Raw genomic sequence first — 19,286 nt, forward strand, 5'->3', positions numbered from 1 at the left:
GGGGGCAGCGCTTTGGGTTTGGGTGGTGCCGGGATAAAAGAGAAATCGTCGTTTACACCAGTAAGTTGTGCAGTGCTGGTTTTGGTCGTTTTAGCTGCTGAAACCAAAGGCAAATAGCKGTGACGAGCCCGTCGCTGCGTGTCAAAAACACGCCAGAAGGAAGCGTGCGCTCAGGGAAGGAAATGGCCGAGAGGGTCCGGCTGTCAGTGGGAGCGGGAACGCGGTAAAATCCAAATCTGCGAACAAGATAAACAACGGTTCTGCTAAAAGCAGTTCTCCTTTGGTAAATCCAAAATCCAAGAGGACTGCAATGGGCAACAATTCAGATGGCACCAAAAAGGATGGAAAAGGCTGCAAAGAGAAAAAGAAAAATGGCAACATTGAAAAGGAACAGGGTGATATAAAACATAAAAGAAGGAAAGCTGAAGAACATGTGGAGCAGGAGACAAAAGAGTGAGTACTTAAAGCTTCGTACAGGTGTGTAAATAGTGGTCTTCAGAAGGCATCCCCAAGGAGCACAGAGCAGTACATTAGAAATAGGTGCACTCTTCCAGATTAAATTTTGGAAAAAATAATATATATACTACCCTAGTTACTCAGATATAGCAACAACCTGCATGGATGTTTTCACAGAGCTAATTTCTTGATTAAAAAAAAAAAAAAAGGCTTTTTCTACACCATGAAGATACAAGGTCCTTTTAATACTATTAAATGTATTTAAATCTGTATTTATCAGGGCTGACATCTGGTTTGATGATGTTGATCCAAAAGATATTGAAGCAGCCATAGGACCTGAAGCAGCAAAMGTTGCCAGAAGAAATCTGGGACTTGAAACAGGCCAATCCAAAGAGTCTGTGGAAAGGACGCTGGTTAAAGAAAAGGCTTCTGAAGGGTGAGTGGTGTTCCAACGGGAAGCGCAGGAGCAGTGCAGCAGAGGCATCAAGATTGTTTTCTGGTAACTGTGACTTGCAAACACACAGCATAAGGTGACATCTTTCCGAGTCTGCTGACAAACTGCTCAGTTTGCCCCGTTCACATCGATGTGTGAACTCTGTGTAACTTYATGCAAATGTCTCTGTAGCAAATGTGTCACAAAGTTATCCTTTTTGTTTTAGGCTGACAAGAGCTGTAGCCATGGACTGTGAAATGGTGGGAGTGGGACCCAAGGGTGAAGACAGCATTGTGGCTCGTGTGTCCATTGTGAACCAGTTTGGAAAGTGTATTTATGACAAGTACGTCAAGCCTACAGAAGAGGTGACTGACTACAGGACAGCCGTTAGTGGCATACGCCCTGAGAATATAAAGACAGGTAGGAAATTTTTCCAAAATGTTTTTTAGGGAGGGCAAATTTAACAGGCTTTTGCACAGGTCTCCTTGGCTGAGCGTGAAAAAGTTTTATTCTGGAAAACAGAAAATAAAAATTTGATATAGCCTGAATACATGAAACTACACAGTGAATACTGKGGAAGAAACTTGGGAGCATGTGCTTTTTACGGAGTGGTCGCTACTGCCCCATGAAAAATTCATTTTTTAATCATGATATGGGAATAATACAGAAGTTCATTTCCTTTAAATGCTATGTTCCATATGGAATTGTCTCTGCTGTTGTATCAACCAGAGTATTTACTGTTATTAGTATTTATTAGACCATTAATAACTGTACCGTACACATTCGTATAACCAGAGTTCCAAGGATACAGCTGCCTTCACAAAATAGATGCAATGTTTTAATTGCAGCTTGCTGAGTTGTCTTACATGTCTAATAGAAAGTGTTTCATTGCGTGGTATTTTAGGAGAGAATTTTAAAATTGTTCAGAAGGAGGTTGCCGACATCTTAAATGGACGGATTTTAGTCGGGCATGCTTTACACAATGACTTAAAGGTATGTGGCTGCAAATTTCTTATTTTGAAACCAATAATTTAGCAGTTGATTACATTTCTAATATATCTCCCTGGATCAGTCACATGAAACCACCTCAATTCTGAGAAACTACAGCTTTATCACTGTTAGCTCAGTTTCTTGTCATTTCAAGCTGCACCAAATATAGCCCTATTCACCTACACACTGAACTTCTTCAGCTTCAGAACTTTGTTCCCAGTAGTACTAATATGCCTACTAAAGAGCCAGGAGATAAACAGCCTGATACAAAAACTGTTCGTACGCTTTGCTCACCCCCAAAGCACAAAAATCTGAACATCTTTACTAAAGACTGGTATCTAGTCACATCATAGTATGTCAGCACTGCCAGCAGCCTCTACAGATGGTGCCTCCAGCCTGAGTGATGTTTTTCATACTAAATAGTATTGTAGCTCTTGAATCCTGCCAGTCTAGGTGATCTTAGGCTTGTCTATTCATRGTTTTGAATAGTCTTTTAAAATGGATGGAAGGAGAGAGCTCAAAGATGTACATTCAGCTGTATAAATTTTCCTGCAACAGCACTCTTTAGGCTGGAATTTTTTTTTCAGGTCCTATTTCTTGATCATCCTAAGAAGAAAACTCGTGACACACAAAAATACAAGCCTTTCAGACAGAGAGTCAAGGTAAGAAATTGTCAGGAAGGGACACCTTGATTAACTGACTCTTGAGCTGCTGACTCCCAGCTTCGAGCTCACTCCTCATGTTTGCTCTACCCTCGTAACTCCAAGCAAGTCCTGTTCCTTCTTTCCTACTGAAACAGGGATGCCTGCTTCTTGTTCCTTGAAAATATCAAACAGGTTGAATGCTCACGTAGTATTTGTAATATGGCAGTAAGTTACCTGGTTCCTTACGAATATTACCAGTAATATTTGTGCACAAAATTCAGTGACTGACTTACTCCCTAGCAGTTAGATGGTCTTCATAATGCTTTTGTGAGTAGCAAAATAAGATAATACAGTCCTGCTTACAGTAAGACTTATGTGAAACTGTTAATAGTATAATTTGCATAGGGATATAAAAAAAATACAGATGGCTTGAAGTTTCTGTTTAAACTGCAGCAGTRAAGGTTCAAGTTACAGGCTGTTATTTTAAACTTTGTAATGATACACCTAGTTTTTGTTTTTCACAACATCAAGCACCCCAAACACAAATTTCAAGGTTGTGATTAATGTATACAGAATCCTCAACAGTGTGTGCAAAAATGTGCATAAATCTCCTAATTCATTAATACTTCTTGCCAGTTCACCAATGGAAGCTGAGATATGCTACATTTCATTTTAAATGTATTTTTGAATAATATTATGTGTATGCCAATCAATGTGAGACAGCAYGATACAATCTTTTCTTTTTCTAGAATGGACGGCCATCATTGAAACTGCTCTGTGAGAGACTCCTAAATGTTCAAGTGCAGACATCAGAGCACTGTTCGGTATGTATCCCTTCAGAACATTTCTGGGTAATCAGCAAGGGTACTACACTTTACATCTAGAATCTGGGTTCAGTCTGGAATCCTGAAGCTTCATTCTAGTCTCTCAGTGGAGGTTAACAAGCTGTGCTTGGATACCAGCATGGGATAAGATTGCCATATAAACTTGCTTACTGTTGTGTGTCTCATACTACTTGGACTACTTCCTCATTTTCATAAACTCCTTTTGAACAAATAAACTGTATTTTGTTTAACTACCAATTCTTATTACTTTAAGATCCCCAGGAAAAAAGAATAATTTTCAGGTATCAACTTCATGCCTTAAAAGTAGCATTTTGTACCACTGTACTATGGCAGGTGGATAAAATATTACTGAATCTCTGCAGTTACTTACTTTTTTTCAGTGAATAAGAAGATGTAGTAGAGGAATGATCTAAAAAAGCAGGGYAGATTGTGAAGTTATTGCCAAGATACTGTATCAAGTTTGATTTTTCATAATGGCTCTCCTAATCAAGATTGAGTAGTGAAGCGCACAGCCTTATGGTGGGCCCTGCATTCTGAATACGTATTCTTTCCCTCCTACTTGCTACTCTAGAACTCCTAAATCTAGAAAGAGATTATGAAATATTAATTGGAAGAAGGTATTAAAATGGATGGAACATACAGTTACTTATTAACAATAATGCTCTTAACGATGTGAACTGTGTTTTTTAAGCCTCCTGTTCTGTTCTCTTTTAGATTCAGGATGCACAAGCAGCTATGAGACTGTACACCTTAGAAAAAAAGCAGTGGGAAGCTGCTGTTAAGGACAAATCTAAATCTAAACTAAAGAAATAATAAACTCTAAAATTTGAGTAATTCTACACTGTGATTTTTTTTTTACATGCAGCATTTGCTGTGTTCATGTCAAATTCCAACACAAATTTAGAGAGAACTCAGAACTGACAACAAGATGATTCATAAAAAAGCTCAACAAATAACACTTCCTGATGTGGTATGTGAACACTTTCATACAGGAATACTGCATAAGTAACCCAAGTTCTGGAGCATACATATGCCTAATGACTACTACTGTTTGAACAGCCCATGTACTGAATGTCTGAATTTGTGAAGTACTTCAGCAGATCTATACCTGCAAAGGAAATGTACACTGAATGAGTAAAAAGAAAAACTGTTTTTAAATTATGATACATGAAGGAAGAAACTGTTACTGCTTTGCTGAAACTCATAAGACTACAATCTTTATTTCAGGTATTTTTAAAGCCTACAATAAATCAACAGAATATATTAGTGTTTATATATTAAGGCACAATATCAATCTCACTTTCTGGTGAGAAAAATCTTTTAAAATATTTCAGCAGGATCCAAGCTTTTATACCTGAACTGGAAGCCTACAGGTCTTGTTCTTGTACAAACAGCTTTTATGTCACTTCTGCAGTTTTAAAAGCRTTGCATCCACAAGGACCATTATCTCCTGGAGAAAAATGTGAGAATTGTCAAATACAGAATTACCTTGTTGCTTCATGTATTTTTATATTCCTTTATTAATAAAAACACTGTGTTTAAAATAGGCCTTTGAAAATAGTGTTGTTTGAACAAGCTGTCGAGTCTGATCTGCAAATTCCAAAGCAATTCTAATTACCAAGTTGGATACTCATACTATCATTTAAATAATCTAAACAGATACTGGAAGGTAACAAGGAATGGGTTTCAGAGACTTAGCAGTTCCACGTTGCACAGTGGGTAGACAGAATGAGAAAGATTTGGTCTTGCCTGTCTTGCTGGTCCACAAGACAACATGGTGGTGGCCAACAAATGACATATATAATGGAAGAGGGAACTTTCTTTTTGTGATACCTTATAGCTGCAGTGTTCATTACAAGGCTCCAGGCAATGGCTGCCTAAGAAATTTGAGAAAAGCTCATACAGATTTATAATTGTCTTTGAAACAGATTCTCTAAGCAAACCCAATCTGTAACAAAGAGGAGCAAGGTTATAAGATAAACCAGTTTTATAGGCTTACTGAAAAAACACTGGTAATTACTGCTTATTTGACAGCATGCCATTGAAAAGGAAATGATAGTGTAACACAGTTCATGGCTTGAATAACTTAACTTTTGAAGCACCAGAAACAGTGATCAATTTTGCAGTATCACTGCTTGCTGGAATTTGACATTTGTTAACTCTTCAGGCAAACTGACACTAGTGGGTTTCTTAAGAATGTCAGTTTCATACAAWTTCTTTTTGCTTTGTCATATATTTACACCTTATTCCCGCAAACTTAGCCTGTTTTAGTATGAAGAATGTAGTAAAATAATGCAAACCAATGTTGTAAGAGACCAGATCATCAAAAATCYTACAGCACAGAGCATATGGAAGAAAAAACTTTCCAACTAATTTTTTCAATACAATTAGAAATATTCTTATGAAAACTTCTTCATCTAGTACACTCATAATTCTCCTCTAAATTTCTGCAGTACTTGATTTCTGATACTTAGAGATTATACTATAACCAGGAATAACATACTAAGCCCATGCCCCTTATTGTGACAGTGACTTCCACATACCACACTAGATGGAAACCGGCTTTTTATTTCTGACAGCAGTTCTTTCATCTTCTGGGAGACCATATCCAGCACAATCTCATCTGTAATGTAAATAAACAGAATATTTCATGTTAACTGGTATACTGCTGATACCTGGAATAATATTTTTCTTCTATAGGTCTCAATGGGGTCTGGAGGAGAGCAGAGAGGGCATGGGTCTGTAAAAAGAGAAAACAAGATAAGATGACGTTATAACTGCTGCATTAACAGATGCTTATAGTTATTCAGGAACAACAAAATGGGATGAATTTACAGTTCAATTCTTCCTCCTTTCTCAGATATATATTAAGCTTCAGCTGAGTGCAAATACCATTTTCCTGCACAGCTGCTGTTACAATTTTTCGTTACTACCTTTTGGGGGCAGGGGAGAAAAAGAGACTGCACAAACAGCACCACCATCTTACCATATTGAACCATCTCATTAATCAGCATACAGATATTTTCCACCACTTCTGGATCATCACAGTGAAAGCGGTAGGCGTCTTTGATCAATTTTATTCCACTGCCTTTTGGATCCGTTACAAATCTGAAAGCTGATATTTCTAAAACAAAGGGAAATAAATACTGCTGGGATAATTGGTAGCTGCAAACTGTATTATTTACTTTCCAGTTCCTTGCCCTAGCTAGCATGCCTGTAATATTTTTCCAGGAAACGGTGCCCACCTTCCTAAAAGCTTTACTGAAACATTTTTGGGCCACAAGTACAAGACAAGTAGAAGACAAGCAGGAGTAAATAGACAACYGATGCCGACATGCACAGCAGAAGTGCTATTTTGGTATTTATTGTTCTCTTGAGCTCTACTCTTTCAGATAGTTGAAACAACTTCACCATAAAATAAGTGAAAAAAAGCTCTCACAGTTACTAAGATTGTGCTGCTGTAATAGTTCTTGGACRTGCATGTTCTGACCATGGGAAGAAAAGAATAGCTCACACTTCAATTTCACTACTTCTTCTTCCAGCCCCTTAAGTCAAGATTAACCCAGGAGAGGAGATATCAATCCCATTCTCACTAGAAACTCTTGAACTATTCAGAAATGTCCACTTCCGAGGTGATTTGCAATTAATAAAAATAGATTGCTRAATGTTACCAGATAGCCTTAGAAGACTTGCTAATGTTTGGCAAGCATTCTTCACCAGCACTGGTCTTTCTAGGTTTATCCTGAGAGCATCTAGCAGAAGYGCTGTTGTGGATTCATATTCATTTTCAGTGAAGCAACCTTTTTTAAAAAGATAAAGCCTTTAAAATACTCATCAGCACTGTGCCTTCTGTTTCTGAAAAGACTTTTAATTATGCAACAAAAATTACAAAGAAAGCATATGAAAACCTTTATTACAGTAACATAGCTCAGTAAAGTCTTATCAYGACCTGATCCAGAGGTCTAAGAGAAATTTCTGAGGTATCTTCTATGTCAAGATTTTGTTTCATTCTCCWGGCCCAAAGGAATGAAGACTCCTGAATATTCAACACATTCTGCTAATGGGTACTAGAACTGAGACGAGAAAGCACACTGCTTAGGCTTTTTTACTCAGCCCTTCCTAAAGGAACGATGGCATAAGCAAAGTGTTTTGATGCAGCAGTAGGTATGACAATATTCTTGCATGCGTAAGAAACAGACAGAATGGCACTACAAGAATGCATTTATTAGTGCACATGATAATGAAAGAGGTAAGGGGTTTATTTTTTAAACTGAAATGTTGTTCCCAAAGTAAAAAGTCAACAAAGGTTTAAAAAACAAACCTGCAGTCCATCCTGCACAATGCTAATGCTCTGTTCAAAGGAGTAACAGAGAAGCAAGTAACACATAACGGCATTCTTGGGCTAGGGAGATAAGCAAGAGATAGCATTCTGTGCTGTGTAGGTTGCTGTAGGTGCCCATCATTACATAATCCACAGCAGTATCCAGTTATAATTGATATGGCTCATCAAAAAAATAGAGTGTCAGAGAGCAAATGTGGAGAAGGCTGGTTAAGAGAGGAGGTAAGTTCCTAACTCTGCTGCCATCTGCAGAGCCTGCTAAGGCCAAACAGCCTGTATTTCAGGAGTCACCATCAGCAGGCACATTTGGTGTACTAGCCTCTTCCACACCAACCGACAWGAACCCTAGGAAAACACACCTTGGAGTGACAGTGCCCACAGAGCTGAGCAAGCTGTCTCAGCCACCGTTCCRTTCTGGAGGTGCTCCTGAAGAACAGCAGAGGTAGCACAGACAGCACTTTTCAGCAATGCTCGGTCTAGGTTGTTCTCTAAATTACCTTAATAAATAGGAAATGTATCAAGTAGAGTTATTTAATCAAGTCATAAGCACATTATATGTCAAGTTACATCAGTAAACCCTTAATTGATGAGTAATGCAATATTATCTTRGTATGGACAACAGCTGAGGAAAGGAATATAAAATATTCCCAAAAAAGCAAATATTACAGGACTACAAAAGAGTAATGTTCACTGCAGAAAGCTGAACTTCTCCAATAACTAGTTTTCTCTACCGTTTAAATTAYACATGGGGATCACATCATGAAACCTCAAAAAATAATCACATTTTGGACAGAATATGGATGGATATAGCTGGACACACAAATCAAATGAGTAGTTCATTGTGCAGAGGCAATAAAACAGACCAAGTGCAGTATGTTTTCTGCCTTCCTTGGCAATTAGGACACCACACAACTATAGAAGAACCCCTCACAGAAACAATTCACCTTAAAATAACTCGCTGTGGTCTCAAAAAATGAGGCCACCTTGAGCAGTTTCCCACAGCTCTCCAACATTGCAGGATGACACTGGTTTAGTTCTAAGGAGATAAGAAGAGTATACTTGCCACCTTGCCAATCACATTTCTATTGAAAAAGCAAGTCCCTATGAGATCTCCAGCTCAAGAGTTAGCCCAGTGCTGCCAAGAGAAGTGTGATGCAAAGAAATAAGATGTCATTTATTTCAAATGCTAATCTGATATCCAATTTAATATGCTGTTTTAAGTGCATTCCCTCTGTTAATAACAGGGCAAAACTGCATGATTGAAAAATCGGCAGTTGTATATTCCCTTTCATTTTTGATGGTTTGTTCATAAGCCAAATCTTAGCTTAAACAATAAGGATTTAACTTTGACCTCTTAACACAAAAAGGGGTACTGAAAAGTTTGCATTACTCTTTAGTTTTCTTTCATTTAGCTCTGGATCACTTCATTTTATCCAAATAGTGCTGCAGAGACCTCTCTCTAGAAGGGGAGAATAAGAACAAAACTCCAGTCCCAGCAGCACCAGCATCTGAACCCAACTAGGCACAATACCTGCTGCATTCAGTCACATGAATCCAGGCACAATACTTGCTATACTGCTTACCGCTCACAACCAAGCTCCAGAGAACTCCACAACAAGAGAGGCAAATCTGTTCATTGTGAAGAAAATTCCTTATAATCATCAGAAGGTCCGGAATTACTCCAGCTTTTCTTAGATTCTCTGCAGCAACTTCTAAAAAGCACAGAAAACAGAAATCCCATCAAATTTGATATTTTCCCCCCTGACATTGTCCTTGCAATGGACACCACTGCTAACCATGTTTAAACAGTGCTAGCACAAAGTGGTAACATGACACCAGAGGCAGGAAAAAACAAAGCAAGAAAACAGACCGGATTCCTAACAAAATGCACATAAGCATAGTTTTCAGCACAAGTGACCTTTGCAAACACTGCCTGTTTAGCCATCTCTGTTCCTTACAGGTYTGAAATTTACTGAACAAAAAGGAATTAAGAAGGTATAAATCACTATTCTTCATATGTTTGTAAGTCAGCAATACAAACAACCTCATTAACTGCAGAGTTAGGAAGAAATGTATAAAAATAGCCTGATCTTAGTAACTTTATTTGTATAAATCTAGACATTTCATTTTTGTACCATTTTTTTAATTATCCTCTTTCATTGCTAAATCCTTCTGTACCCATTTAGACAAACAGTCCTCTGCTGAATGTTGAATTGACAATCCAAACAAGTAAAAAAAATACTGTAAATATTTAGCAACTACAATCTGGGGAGAAAAAGCAACATAGAGAAATTAGGTAGAGTGGTTTCAATTCTCCACGGCACAGCCCAAAATAGAATCCAGGTTCTATGCCCTCATTTTCCATATTTGTACAGTTTGTACTTGTTTCCAAAACAAGATCAAACGCAGACCCACTCTAATACATACAAATTTGTAAGTGCCTGAAGCCTCAGCAATATGTCTCATACTTCCAGAACTGTTATAAATAAGAAATCTCACCACTATTGACCTAACACCCACAAACATTCACAAATCTCAGTGGTGTCACGAATTCTTCATTATAACTTTGATTAGATTACATAAGTGGAAAAATAAGAAATTTCCCCTAAATGAACAGTGTGACCTACCACTGGCTGAAATCATCATCAGTAGTGTGCAGACCAATGAAAGTAACTCTTCATTTTGAGAATGTTTTCTCACTGTCTCTAACAGAGAGCTAATTACATTGTCACTCAAGCATGTTTCCACATCCAGATTCTGTTCTAGAGCTGTCAAAAGTAAACATTTGAACAGAATTAAGAGATTTCAGTGGCTTTGAATGAAGTCTGAGCCTCCTGCTCTCATCATAAGCAAAACATATACTACATTTCTTCACGTCACAAAACCAAGAGTTATCTTAAACATACATTTTCTGAAATTAAATTCTTATTCATTTCAATATTATACCATTTTCATGTGTTACAAGAGTAAATTGACAAGAAAAAAATAGAAGGGACAATAAAAGAAGGCAAAATGTATTCTATAGTTCCATGTTTTGAAATTCAAATTCCAGAACACTGAAAATCTCTAATTTATACACTCTAGTAACACTCTGCATGACAGACATTAAAAAAAAAAAAGACTTAATAGTCTAGGAGCAGTAGCCTAGATCTAAAATTAAAATTTTAACACAGAATTCAGGAATATCACTTATGAAGAAAGCCCGTAATCCAGACTCTTGTTAAAGCTGGTTAAATCCTCTATTACTTTAAATTTATCCCCTAAAATCTTAATCAATTTGAACAGTTGTCATTGCCGAACCCATTTCAAATCTTATTTACTACATCTAACACTATAAGAGGTAGGCTATGATCCTCAGAATTAGTTGGAAGTCTCACAACTGTACCTCGACTAAGAATTTTAAGCAATAATCTGCAGCCATCTATCTGTAACTTGAGAGAATCTATATGAGTCTTCATGGCAGAAGTGATCAGTTCCATGATCGTTAGCAGACAGGGTAAGGCTATGGGGGAAAAAAATGATGTGAGCCAACATTCAGTTACACTGTCAATTGCTTAGATCGCTCAGTGGGTRTCTACGGTTCAGAATAGTTCCACTTCAAACTAAAATGACACCATTGCTGTGACCAAGATGGTACAGTAGAACAACAGTCTTGAATCAAAGAACACAACATGCAAGCAGAGATGGAACAATAATTCTGTAGTCTCTATGTGCAATATCTCTTACTAAATACAACAGCAACTCCGCGCAAGCTAACTGTAGTCAGCATGTTCCTGGTAAGTCGTATTGGTGCAGTTTATTGGCCATGTAACGAGAAGCAAGGTAGAATGTTGGCATATGAGCCTGAAGGTCTCCTAATTCTAGGAAGACTAAGCTTTTCAAAGAGCTAATACAACTATCAATTTATCCACAAATACATGATAAAAAAGTTCAGAGAAAACTGGATGATTTCTATGAATCCATTCGGAGCATGATCAAAGATGCGAATATCAATCATGGTAAGCCATGCTGCAAAAGTACCAAAAAAAATAAAAATCAGATGTGCAGCCTTGTATTGCTGCCAGTGAGCTTGAATGAATGTCAAAGATATTAGCCACTATGGGGAAAAAAAAGCTTTTTCTCCTTATTGATTACAGATATAAAACACTCATGTGTTTTAATATCATAAGCCAATGCCAGTATTAAAATGTTACTGCTTTATAAAACTGTGTATTTTATAACTGAGTTAACATGGTGCTTTGAAAATATTAATCTTGGTCTGAAAGATTAATCTAAAAAAGGTGCCAATGCTAGGAGAGAACATACAGTCTTCCTTCACACCGCTTTACTAGACACACAGAAATTAGGCACCTCTAGCTCTCTTTTGCTCTATTGGTTTTACAGCCCCAAGCATTACCAACGTTTTGCCCAACATTGATATGAACTACCTTCCACCTGCTCATCAAATGTTGGTTTGCTATTTCATCTCAGTTGCCACTGAATGTAAAAAAACATTGAGTTCTTGCAGTRCCTATTGGTCTTAACCAGCAAATGCCTCTGCTGTTAAAGAAAAGCTTTTATAAGACAAGTACCAACACAATCATATCAAATGGCAGCCTATTTCAGCACATGCAAAAATGAAAAATAGGAAGACAGCAATTTGGTAGTCAAGAGAATATTTTTCCCCTATCTTAAAACGTAAGGAAAGAACAAACTAAATAAATGAATAAAATAGCGCCTCACCATTTTTATCTCCTAAAAATCTTGCAAGGTGCTCTACAGCTTTAACCTGTGCTTCTTCGCTATCCCAGTAAGCCTGCATGAACTCTACAAAAAACAAGACAATTAATCTAATAATTTGATACAAATGCTTATACAAAGCACTCGGAATTTCTATTTTGTGCAAGGCATTAATTCACATAAATGAAAATAATACAGTTTGTGATTGTTAAAAAGAGAATTTTTTCCCTTAAATATTAACCATTTACAAATTACAAAGTGTTCTGATTCACCTCTATCTGCATACTTGAGGATCTGCAAGAATACTAAATCAAAGCAGGGTTAGAGGCTTTAAATGCACTATTTGAATAGCCTTTTCAGATTAAGATAATTTCATCCTTACTTAGAAGGAAAATAATGGAGCAGTTCCTTTGCTAGCATAAATTGGCTAATGTATTAGAATGCAAACAAAATAAGTGAGGTTCCCAGATTTCCTGAAGAATGATCTCTAACCTCATTCAACTAGCACATTAGGTATAGCTGGTAATCTTATGTGTTACTGGAACACACATGGGTTTATTTCCTATGGAAGTCACTATACTATTAAATTCATCTTACTTTCTTATTACCTAGAACACTGCCAATTCCTCCCTCAAGGAGCACATCTATTACATTGATAGGCAAAGGCTTTTTCAGTTTTATTAAAGAGGAACCAGCAACGGTCAGGCATTCCCTAATAAATGGAACATCAGTCAGAGCCCTGGAGTTATGAGAGACAAAAAATAGTACAGTAAGTTAGAATCGGTAAGTTATAAAAATTTCCTACAGGCTTTGTTTCACTTTGATTTAAGTCCCTAAATAATACTTCTTTGAAGACTGGATTACTTTTGACAGAACTTACACATTTTACCTTAAAATTGCTAATGAAAGAGCTTACTTTGAGCAAGCCATGCTTCAGCTTCAATTAACTGCCTGTAAAATGGCTATAATACCAAAATATTGCATGTTATACTGAAATTCATGCATTCTCAGACTGCAAAAAAATTGCCTATAAAATAATTTTATAATGTAGCTCTTCAAAAACAACAGCTAGACTCATCATAATGCTCATTTCTAAAAGAGAGAAATTACATCTTTGACTCTTTTCTATTAAGGCAATTTAACAGGGAAATAAGATCAGCAGCCTAGAGTCAATCGCTTTCAAATAGCAGCTAACATTCCTCTTTTTCATTAAGGTAGGCGGGTTTAGAGAAAAAATAACAATAATAAAGGGAAAGCATCCAGAACTCACTTTGCTGTGGGTCTCATACTGGGCTGAATATGTAGCATCATAAATAAAATTGTGAATAAAGGTGGAGAGCTATTATCTCTGTTTTGCATTAATGTCAGAACTCCCTCAAGATGGCTGGTATCCTGTCTAATGCCTTGCAGTAATGAAGTTCTCTCTTGTGTCTGCAAAGAGGATAGTATCAGAAGACCTTTCACACGCTCATTTACAGGTATCTTGGTGGGCTCATGACATTTTAAATTTGTAAAAAAACATTATTACATACATTCATAACAAAGCAGGTCATCATGTCAAGTAGAATACAACCTAGAGACCAGATGTCAGATTTCTCACTAAAAGAAAAACAGAGTGCTTCTGGAGCCATCCACAATTTGCTACCTGTTGAAATAACAATCATATGGTAATGTTTCTGACATTGTACTATACACAGCTTTGCTTGCACAGCCATAGGCACTAGTTTCATGTTTCAGAATAATTCAGAGATACACAGCACAGATTAGTCTTTTACTGGTGATATGCCACAGAAGACTGCAAGAAGCACATTATAACTAATGAATAATTTTCCAAGATGTAACTGTGTATGTATCAAGCTAAATATTCTTCCAACAAAATTTGTTGCAGAGAAGTTTTGTGACTCACAGTCATTAATCTATCTGCTTTTTTTTTCAACTGTGAACACAATTAATGCTGTAGGCAATTGTCCATGAGGAACTGAGCAGACACTTGTGAAATGAATTCAGAGGGTATCAGAAAATATCATAAAGCAATAGTACTGGCTAGATTCAGGTTAATGACTTAAATATGAATGTTTATGTAATAGGTTATGATACAAGAAATACATCTACTTCACCCTTCGTTTCTTTTATAATATCCGCTTTATTCATTAGAAGAAAAAATATCATAATGCAGAGAACAGGGCAAAATGGTTATTACGTTTCTTTGATTTTTCTCTGAGCACTAAATATATCCATCATAACCAAATAATTTAAAAATAAAGAATTTAAACTAAATACGTACTTTCTTCCACTCTTATTTTCCATTTCATTTCATCAGTCATAAGTGCTTCTGTACTGAAATCACAAAGCATGAAGGATGCTTCATCAGTCACAAGAATGTTTGATGGCTTGAGATTTCTACAACACAAATATCTTCTGTCAGCATGTGAAATCAGAATGTAATAATGTATAACTACAGACTCCCAGCATCTTTACACATGCAAAGAGGGATTTTTTTAATATACAAGTTTTTTAATATACAATCTTTTCCTTTTTTAGGATGGAAAATTCTGCAATTTGCTGCAAAATGCTTTAAAATTTGATTGCAATATAGATTTATCTGAACATGTAATAGAAATTTTTGTCTGTTGCTTTAGATACATGAAGTATAGCTTGTGTGTTACAGCCATCAAAATATAAACAGTAGCAGGGACAGTCAGCATTCTCGTATTAAAATTAGTGATCACTTCTCAACTCATTCCAAACAGCAAACATAGAACATTTAGAATATCTTTTAAATTGATAATTTAGATAAAAATCAAGAATTAAATGACTTTCAAAAGTTACAGAAGACAAAACTATGTACAAAACCTATAATTCCTATCTGCTAATCCTCCTTTTTGAACAGTAAGATTCAACGCATCTTCAGTGAACAGTTGTGCTGAATGACTAGTTGCTGCAAAGAACAATCACCTCTTGGACAAAGAGAACAGATTTCTACTCACCTGTGAATAATATTTTGTTTGTGTATATAAAACAAAGCATCCACCATCTGTCCCAGGAACTTCAGAATCACCTACTGACAGGAATATATATGGAAGTGCAACGTAAACAGAGTAACAACAGAGAAATTAAACATTTCACATGAGAGAATTCCTTTGCTTGAAGCAAGGTCCATTCAAGAAGGAAGCACTATTTTCATCACATGATAAATTTGCTCATTACTCTGTGTATTAGATAATTGTTATTATCCATATATTTTACAGATGAAAAGTAAAACAAGAAAAGTTTTAATTGCTTGAGCACAAGCTATATAAAGAGTTAACTATTGTTATGACAATTTCAAACTGATTCAGGGCAAAGCTGTAGACAGTTTCTCAAGCAGGCCTTAAGTAAAACATTGTGTTTTGAAGATTTGGGGGAAGGCTTTGAGAAGGAGGGAATATAAAAGAAGAAATCTAAAAGCAGTGAGACTCCTTCATTTTAATCAGATGCCTCTTCTGTACTTTTTACCTTGTCTGTTATTTTCTCTGAGTTCTGCCTTTTTTCCTTGATCAGAGATGAAAGATCTCCTTGGCCCGAGTGCTGCATTACCAGACAAAGGAAAAGCGATGATATCTGTAATAAAGATTACACCAAGATTGTCTAACTGTTTGCAGGTAATAACATATCCAGCAAGAAAGATAAAACTGAGCACTTGGCCAAACATGAGAGTGGAACTTTCATCAGTATCAAGGTGTTCTGAGCTAATTAATCTYTCACAAAGGAGACAATATTTACTTTCCTTTATTAAACATATAGCATCTGTTTTTCAAAAGCATTACCAAGCATCTCTTATTTGAAGCCATACGGGACAATTCAAGTCAAATACACATCCATAAAATCTACAGGAATTTTGCCTGAGTGCTGAATCAACTCTGCAAACAAATAAGTCAGAGCTTTTGGCTTCCTATAACCTCATATAAAAGGGTTTTTATATAGGCATACTGCAGATGGAACAAAAGCAGCTAAAATTACATATGCACTAGAAAATAGAACAGAATAAGCAAAAACTAAACATCAGAATTTGTGAGTCAGTACACAATACTGCCATGTGATGGATTCTAAACCACATATCTTCTTCAGTATGTTTAACCAGGAGTTTAAAAAGCAGGTTAGTTACAGATCAAATAATCTTTTTTAGCATCTCACACTGACCACCCCAAATTTAAATCTGCAGAAAAGGCTTACAGGCCTGTAACACTAACCATGTGCTCCAGTTGAACTGAGCCTATTTCATTCTCACCTTATTATCCCACATCACAAACAATTCCTTGTAAGCACAGATGCTTGAATGATGAAGTTTCAGCAAATCCATTGCCTGCACAGGATAAAAAAAAATCCAGAGATAGGACTTAACTATAGCTGCATGCTCCACCCCACTGAACAAGGCCTTAAGTAATATCCTAACTCAGTTCCTAACTTTTTCCTGTCACATGTCTGATTCAAACATTTCTGTGTATAAGCTCTAATACATACCTCCATGTACCAGTGTCAAGTTAAGTGAAATATTTCAGGAAGATTCTACTCAATATAATGCTGTAACAACCTTGTGAGATTCAGGATATAAACTAATCCTTAGAGAGATGATATGTAAAGAAAACCCCCTTACCCCAATTCCTAACATCCAAATCTGAAAACTGGTCTTAGGATATGAAAGTCAAGATGGTATTTCTAGCATAGCCATTATTTCCAGTAACTACTCTGCAAGCTTGAGCCACAGAAAATATGATGACACTAAAGAGATATTCTAAGAAATAGTCTTACTAGTCAAGATATGGATCTTGACTGTTTACACAGTTAATCATTGTAGATAAAAGACTTTGTTCCATTAACCAAGTTCTATTACAGACTTTGGTCTCTGTAAGCGAAGCTAGTAACGGAAAGCGGCACTGATACCTCCTCCAARGCCTTATTTGCTTGTTTCTCTTCAATGCATTCAACCTGTACCAAACAAACAGAAGATGAGGATGAGATTGTAACATAGAGACAGCCAACCTTTCTGCCAGTAAAGATCTCACAACAATCTTGCCAAGACCATCAGAACTGCAAAGTGTGTATGAGTTGGCATAAATTTTAAATGATAGCTCTCCATAGCAACCAACCTCTGATGTTTGAACCAGTCGGTGGGGAGATGAATGGAAACTGAGGTTTCGATGAATCCGGGAGTCTTTCCCCTACACTGTCAAAATAGCTGTGAGCTAAGGTTAAAACATGCTGGATGGACCTGAGCAAGCTGCTCTCCTTTCCCCAGTTCCAATCTCAATATTCTGGTAAAATGACCCAAACGCAGCAGCTGTCCAAGACAGCAGTGCAGTGTAACATGTATGTCTGCTCCGACTCAGTGGCTGAGCTGCCCTTTGCCTTTGTCTCGGTTACAATCAAAAGGGGCCATGGAGACAACGAACCTGTTGGCAAGCTCTTGTTTTCCTAGCAACCACCTTCTCACCTGCTTCATGGCATATTTCTTCCCCCTGCTCTCCTCCGCTTTCAATTCAACCACCAGCATAGTCCCCAGCGCCCCGGGCTGCAGGTGCTCCAGTACCTGCAGGGCAGGGGAAAGACCCTCACACGCTCACCCAGCTTCAAGGTGGGGGACAACCACGGCAGAAAATCCCTACAAGCCGCTTTCCCGCTGAGCCTCTCCAGACGGAGCACCTCCTGCTCCCTGCTGGGGGGCAGCACGGCCTCCCCCTCCGCACCCCAGCTCTGARGGGGGAGGCTGCAGACCCCCCTTCTCCCTCCTCTGAGGTCCTGGATGTTTCTCCTCACTTCCTGTCTGCTGAGCAAAACACCTTCATCTCCCACGTACACCCCCTCCCCAGGGCCATGGACCCCCCCAAGGCCATATATCCCCTCCCCAATGTTGGGTACCCCCTCCCCAGGGCCATGGACCCCCCTCAAGGCCATATATCCCCTCCCCAATGTTGGGTACCCCCTCCCCAGGGCCGTGGACCCCCTCCCCAGGGCCTCATACATCTCCTCCCCAGCCCCCCTCGGCTCTCGCCATTTCCTTGCCCAGGCCCCCGCCATCTCGCCCCCCCTCCCCAGTCAGTGCCGCCCACACGCTGCCCCCTCCCCGGGCCCCTGCTGCACCTCGTATTTCTCCATGGCGGGCCAGAGCCCGGCAGAGCCGCGGGGCGAGGCAGGGACAGCGGCGGTGGCCGCGGCGCCTGCGGCCCTCAGCAGCGGCCAGCCGCGCGGCGCCCCCGGCCCCTGCCGGCGTCCATTTCGCGCTTCCTCCCCCGTCAGCAGCACCAGGCCGGCTGCAGAAGCGCCACCAATTAATGCATTTATTTGCTCGTTTCCCCTCCCATCCCGGGATGGGATACACTTAGCCCATAAGGGCATGAAGGATGGAGTCCTCAACTCATGCTTTTTTACACCCTGAAGATTTCCAAAGTACCATCTTTACAGCTGACAAAGCTGTTTCTCCGGATGGGGTTTTCCTGTTAAAACAGGAAGAAACCTGAAAAATAGGTTGAGCCGAGCGGAGAAAGCCACTGCGATCACGCAACTGATAAAAGTGCCGTCACCGCCGGAGAGGCCCGAGGACACTGCGAGGTCTAAACCTCCCAGTAACGCTGCCGGGTGTGAGCAGCGATGCTTCGGAGCCGGGCCTTTCYGGGGCTTCTCCCCCGCCCCGGCTGCGAGGCGGTACTCCCAGGTGCGCGGAGCGTAGCCTGGCTCGCGTTAAACTGCGTCTTCCGAAAGCCTCACCAGGAAAAAAAGTAATAACCGAACTGAGGTGGGGGGATGAACGGGCTTTCCGCAGCCTGGCGTGATTTCCAGCTGCAGCTGCCCAGCCGTCACCACAGCCACGCTAACACCAAAAAAAA

The 19,286-nt window shown here is 38.7% G+C and overlaps 2 protein-coding genes across 4 annotated transcripts; one reads left to right on the top strand and one right to left on the bottom strand.

The window, feature by feature from the left end:
* The first annotated feature begins 225 nt into the window (after window positions 1-225).
* On the top strand, window positions 226-4,904 carry REXO4 (RNA exonuclease 4). The gene is made up of 7 exons (XM_085325223.1): window positions 226-453; window positions 737-892; window positions 1,116-1,309; window positions 1,794-1,882; window positions 2,467-2,541; window positions 3,273-3,347; window positions 4,083-4,904. The coding sequence occupies exons 1-7, from the start codon at window positions 311-313 to the stop codon at window positions 4,179-4,181; spliced, it is 831 nt and encodes a 276-aa protein (XP_085181349.1). The 5' UTR covers window positions 226-310; the 3' UTR covers window positions 4,182-4,904.
* Window positions 4,723-19,172, bottom strand: STKLD1 (serine/threonine kinase like domain containing 1). 3 transcript variants are annotated; one of them, XM_085325220.1, is made up of 19 exons: window positions 18,544-19,172; window positions 17,897-17,992; window positions 17,347-17,391; window positions 16,694-16,768; window positions 15,922-16,026; window positions 15,414-15,484; window positions 14,711-14,826; window positions 13,959-14,071; window positions 13,697-13,857; window positions 13,035-13,165; window positions 12,430-12,513; window positions 11,093-11,209; window positions 10,335-10,475; window positions 9,291-9,419; window positions 8,067-8,204; window positions 7,040-7,168; window positions 6,355-6,492; window positions 5,912-5,991; window positions 4,723-4,818 (listed from the first exon to the last, which is right to left on the bottom strand). In XM_085325220.1, exons 1-19 carry the CDS (start codon window positions 18,796-18,798, stop codon window positions 4,771-4,773), a joined length of 2,172 nt encoding a protein of 723 aa, XP_085181346.1. In that variant the 5' UTR covers window positions 18,799-19,172; the 3' UTR covers window positions 4,723-4,770. The 3 variants fall into 3 exon arrangements, with proteins under 3 accessions (XP_085181346.1, XP_085181347.1, XP_085181348.1); XM_085325221.1 differs by lacking the exon at window positions 17,897-17,992; XM_085325222.1 differs by lacking the exon at window positions 11,093-11,209.
* Window positions 19,173-19,286: the final 114 nt, after the last annotated feature.

Source organism: Rhea americana, unplaced genomic scaffold, assembly GCF_003343005.1.
Source record: "Rhea americana isolate MKP2758 unplaced genomic scaffold, rheAme1 scaffold_97, whole genome shotgun sequence".
Lineage (NCBI taxonomy): Eukaryota > Metazoa > Chordata > Aves > Rheiformes > Rheidae > Rhea > Rhea americana.